The 6,000-nt window shown below is 37.9% G+C and overlaps 1 protein-coding gene across 4 annotated transcripts in view; it reads right to left on the reverse strand.

Annotated features, from left to right (window-relative positions):
* LOC135529982 (uncharacterized) overlaps window positions 1-6,000 on the reverse strand; it is a 33,035-nt gene that overhangs the window by 22,116 nt on the left and 4,919 nt on the right. For all 4 annotated transcript variants that reach the window (XM_064958379.1, XM_064958378.1, XM_064958377.1 and 1 more), the window contains exon 3: window positions 2,151-2,209. In XM_064958379.1, the coding sequence (XP_064814451.1) occupies window positions 2,151-2,209 (59 nt within the window). The remainder of the gene's footprint in view (window positions 1-2,150; window positions 2,210-6,000) is intronic.

Here is a 6,000-nt window from a genome sequence, read left to right on the forward strand (position 1 = left end):
TAATAAACTGGTCATGAGTGTACACTTTTGGTACATTTTTTAGCTAGCTCATCTGGTTAGTTAGCCCTCTGTCTCATTGACCACCCAACTGCGCTGACGCAAGCGAGCTAGCCACTTAATGTAACTTGTTTTCTCTAAGTGTATGTTAGCTAGCTCTGTTAGCCATGTTATGAATAAAACTACCATCTTCTGTAGACATCAGGGTCAGATTTCAGAGCGCTAGTTAGCTCCAAATGTGGTTTTAGCTCCGACTGCATGCTGACAGTGGTAGTGAATTCAGTGGCCATTCAGTGGCTAGCGACACTACAAACATCATTTTACCAGTTTCCCGTTAAGCACATATAATGGCTGTCCACCACAACATAACAGAGTTTCCTGATTGACAGTCTGTGTTTAATTTCATTGTGTATCAGAAACACAGTCTCAATTCATTTCAATGTGTATCAGAAACACAGTCTCAATTCATTTCAATGTGTACCAGAAACACAGTCTCAATTCATTTCAATGTGTACCAGAAACACAGTCTCAATTCATTTCAATGTGTACCAGAAACACAGTCTCAATTCATTTCAATGTGTACCAGAAACACAGTCTCAATTCATTTCAATGTGTATCAGAAACACAGTCTCAATTCATTTCAATGTGTATCAGAAACACAGTCACAATTCATTTCAATGTGTACCAGAAACACAGTCTCAATTCATTTCAATGTGTACCAGAAACACAGTCTCAATTCATTTCATTATGTATCAGAAACACAGTCTCAATTCATTTCAATGTGTATCAGAAACACAGTCTCAATTCATTTCAATGTGTACCAGAAACACAGTCTCAATTCATTTCAATGTGTATCAGAAACACAGTCTCAATTCATTTCAATGTGTACCAGAAACACAGTCTCAATTCATTTCAATGTGTACCAGAAACACAGTCTCAATTCATTTCATTATGTATCAGAAACACAGTCTCAATTCATTTCAATGTGTATCAGAAACACAGTCTCAATTCATTTCAATGTGTATCAGAAACACAGTCTCAATTCATTTCAATGTGTACCAGAAACACAGTCTCAATTCATTTCAATGTGTACCAGAAACACAGTCTCAATTCATTTCATTATGTATCAGAAACACAGTCTCAATTCATTTCAATGTGTATCAGAAACACAGTCTCAATTCATTTCAATGTGTACCAGAAACACAGTCTCAATTCATTTCAATGTGTACCAGAAACACAGTCTCAATTCATTTCAATGTGTACCAGAAACACAGTCTCAATTCATTCCAATGTGTACCAGAAACACAGTCTCAATTCATTTCAATGTGTACCAGAAACACAGTCTCAATTCATTTCAATGTGTACCAGAAACACAGTCTCAATTCATTTCAATGTGTACCAGAAACACAGTCTCAATTCATTTCAATGTGTATCAGAAACACAGTCTCAATTCATTTCAATGTGTATCAGAAACACAGTCTCAATTCATTTCAATGTGTACCAGAAACACAGTCTCAATTCATTTCAATGTGTATCAGAAACACAGTCTCAATTCATTTCAATGTGTACCAGAAACACAGTCTCAATTCATTTCAATGTGTATCAGAAACACAGTCTCAATTCATTTCAATGTGTACCAGAAACACAGTCTCAATTCATTTCAATGTGTATCAGAAACACAGTCTCAATTCATTTCAATGTGTATCAGAAACACAGTCTCAATTCATTTCAATGTGTATCAGAAACACAGTCTCAATTCATTTCAATGTGTACCAGAAACACAGTCTCAATTCATTTCAATGTGTATCAGAAACACAGTCTCAATTCATTTCAATGTGTACCAGAAACACAGTCTCAATTCATTTCAATGTGTATCAGAAACACAGTCTCAATTCATTTCAATGTGTATCAGAAACACAGTCTCAATTCATTTCATTGTGTATCAGAAACACAGTCTCAATTCATTTCAATGTGTACCAGAAACACAGTCTCAATTCATTTCAATGTGTACCAGAAACACAGTCTCAATTCATTCCAATGTGTACCAGAAACACAGTCTCAATTCATTTCAATGTGTACCAGAAACACAGTCTCAATTCATTTCAATGTGTAGCAGAAACACAGTCTCAATTCATTTCAATGTGAATAATCACCTGCTCCAAACCCCCTGCAGGTCCTGGAATCCCGGGGCTCTCTGGAGGTAGGGCGCCACCTGCAGGATGGGAGGAGGAAGTACACCGTCAATTCTCGACTACAGACTGGGGTTCATTACAGAGAACTACAATGGATAATAACCTGTTAACTACTACAGACTGGTGTGGATAATAACCTGTTAACAGACTGGTGTGGATAATAACCTGTTAACAGACTGGTGTGGATAATAACCTGTTAACAAACTGGTGTGGATAATAACCTGTTAACTACTACAGACTGGTGTGGATAATAACCTGTTAACTACTACAGACTGGTGTGGATAATAACCTGTTAACTACTACAGACTGGTGTGGATAATAACCTGTTAACAGACTGGTGTGGATAATAACCTGTTAACTACTACAGACTGGTGTGGATAATAACCTGTTAACTACTACAGACTGGTGTGGATAATAACCTGTTAACTACTACAGACTGGTGTGGATAATAACCTGTTAACAGACTGGTGTGGATAATAACCTGTTAACTACTACAGACTGGTGTGGATAATAACCTGTTAACAGACTGGTGTGGATAATAACCTGTTAACAGACTGGTGTGGATAATAAACTGTTAACTACTACAGACTGGTGTGGATAATAACCTGTTAACAGACTGGTGTGGATAATAACCTGTTAACAGACTGGTGTGGATAATAACCTGTTAACAGATAGGTCTGGAAAATAACCTGTTAACTACTACAGACTGGTGTGGATAATAACCTGTTAACTACTACAGACTGGTGTGGATAATAACCTGTTAACTACTACAGACTGGTGTGGATAATAACCTGTTAACTACTACAGACTGGTGTGGATAATAACCTGTTAACAGACTGGTGTGGATAATAACCTGTTAACAGACTGGTGTGGATAATAAACTGTTAACTACTACAGACTGGTGTGGATAATAACCTGTTAACAGACTGGTGTGGATAATAACCTGTTAACAGACTGGTGTGGATAATAACCTGTTAACAGATAGGTCTGGAAAATAACCTGTTAACTACTACAGACTGGTGTGGATAATAACCTGTTAACAGACTGGTGTGGATAATAACCTGTTAACAGACTGGTGTGGATAATAACCTGTTAACAGACTGGTGTGGATAATAACCTGTTAACAGACTGGTGTGGATAATAACCTGTTAACAGACTGGTGTGGATAATAACCTGTTAACAGACTGGTGTGGATAATAACCTGTTAACAGACTGGTGTGGATAATAACCTGTTAACTACTACAGACTGGTGTGGATAATAACCTGTTAACTACTACAGACTGGTGTGGATAATAACCTGTTAACAGACTGGTGTGGATAATAACCTGTTAACTACTACAGACTGGTGTGGATAATAACCTGTTAACAGACTGGTGTGGATAATAACCTGTTAACTACTACAGACTGGTGTGGATAATAACCTGTTAACAGACTGGTGTGGATAATAACCTGTTAACTACTACAGACTGGTGTGGATAATAACCTGTTAACTACTACAGACTGGTGTGGATAACAACCTGTTAACAGACTGGTGTGGATAATAACCTGTTAACAGACTGGTGTGGATAATAACCTGTTAACAGACTGGTGTGGATAATAACCTGTTAACAGACTGGTGTGGATAATAACCTGTTAACTACTACAGACTGGTGTGGATAATAACCTGTTAACTACTACAGACTGGTGTGGATAATAACCTGTTAACAGACTGGTGTGGATAATAACCTGTTAACTACTACAGACTGGTGTGGATAATAACCTGTTAACAGACTGGTGTGGATAATAACCTGTTAACTACTACAGACTGGTGTGGATAATAACCTGTTAACAGACTGGTGTGGATAATAACCTGTTAACAGACTGGTGTGGATAATAACCTGTTAACTACTACAGACTGGTGTGGATAATAACCTGTTAACTACTACAGACTGGTGTGGATAATAACCTGTTAACTACTACAGACTGGTGTGGATAATAACCTGTTAACTACTACAGACTGGTGTGGATAATAACCTGTTAACAGACTGGTGTGGATAATAACCTGTTAACTACTACAGACTGGTGTGGATAATAACCTGTTAACAGACTGGTGTGGATAATAACCTGTTAACAGACTGGTGTGGATAATAACCTGTTAACTACTACAGACTGGTGTGGATAATAACCTGTTAACTACTACAGACTGGTGTGGATAATAACCTGTTAACAGACTGGTGTGGATAATAACCTGTTAACTACTACAGACTGGTGTGGATAATAACCTGTTAACAGACTGGTGTGGATAATAACCTGTTAACAGACTGGTGTGGATAATAACCTGTTAACTACAACAGACTGGTGTGGATAATAACCTGTTAACAGACTGGTGTGGATAATAACCTGTTAACAGACTGGTGTGGATAATAACCTGTTAACAGACTGGTGTGGATAATAACCTGTTAACAGACTGGTGTGGATAATAACCTGTTAACTACTACAGACTGGTGTGGATAATAACCTGTTAACAGACTGGTGTGGATAATAACCTGTTAACTACTACAGACTGGTGTGGATAATAACCTGTTAACAGACTGGTGTGGATAATAACCTGTTAACAGACTGGTGTGGATAATAACCTGTTAACTACTACAGACTGGTGTGGATAATAACCTGTTAACAGAGTGGTGTGGATAATAACCTGTTAACTACTACAGACTGGTGTGGATAATAACCTGTTAACTACTACAGACTGGTGTGGATAATAACCTGTTAACAGACTGGTGTGGATAATAACCTGTTAACAGACTGGTGTGGATAATAACCTGTTAACAGACTGGTGTGGATAATAACCTGTTAACTACTACAGACTGGTGTGGATAATAACCTGTTAACTACTACAGACTGGTGTGGATAATAACCTGTTAACAGACTGGTGTGGATAATAACCTGTTAACTACTACAGACTGGTGTGGATAATAACCTGTTAACAGACTGGTGTGGATAATAACCTGTTAACTACTACAGACTGGTGTGGATAATAACCTGTTAACAGACTGGTGTGGATAATAACCTGTTAACTACTACAGACTGGTGTGGATAATAACCTGTTAACTACTACAGACTGGTGTGGATAACAACCTGTTAACAGACTGGTGTGGATAATAACCTGTTAACAGACTGGTGTGGATAATAACCTGTTAACAGACTGGTGTGGATAATAACCTGTTAACAGACTGGTGTGGATAATAACCTGTTAACTACTACAGACTGGTGTGGATAATAACCTGTTAACTACTACAGACTGGTGTGGATAATAACCTGTTAACAGACTGGTGTGGATAATAACCTGTTAACTACTACAGACTGGTGTGGATAATAACCTGTTAACAGACTGGTGTGGATAATAACCTGTTAACTACTACAGACTGGTGTGGATAATAACCTGTTAACAGACTGGTGTGGATAATAACCTGTTAACAGACTGGTGTGGATAATAACCTGTTAACTACTACAGACTGGTGTGGATAATAACCTGTTAACTACTACAGACTGGTGTGGATAATAACCTGTTAACTACTACAGACTGGTGTGGATAATAACCTGTTAACTACTACAGACTGGTGTGGATAATAACCTGTTAACAGACTGGTGTGGATAATAACCTGTTAACTACTACAGACTGGTGTGGATAATAACCTGTTAACAGACTGGTGTGGATAATAACCTGTTAACAGACTGGTGTGGATAATAACCTGTTAACTACTACAGACTGGTGTGGATAATAACCTGTTAACAGACTGGTGTGGATAATAACCTGTTAACTACTACAGAC

This window comes from Oncorhynchus masou, unplaced genomic scaffold, assembly GCF_036934945.1.
Source record: "Oncorhynchus masou masou isolate Uvic2021 unplaced genomic scaffold, UVic_Omas_1.1 unplaced_scaffold_1227, whole genome shotgun sequence".
Taxonomy (NCBI): domain Eukaryota; kingdom Metazoa; phylum Chordata; class Actinopteri; order Salmoniformes; family Salmonidae; genus Oncorhynchus; species Oncorhynchus masou.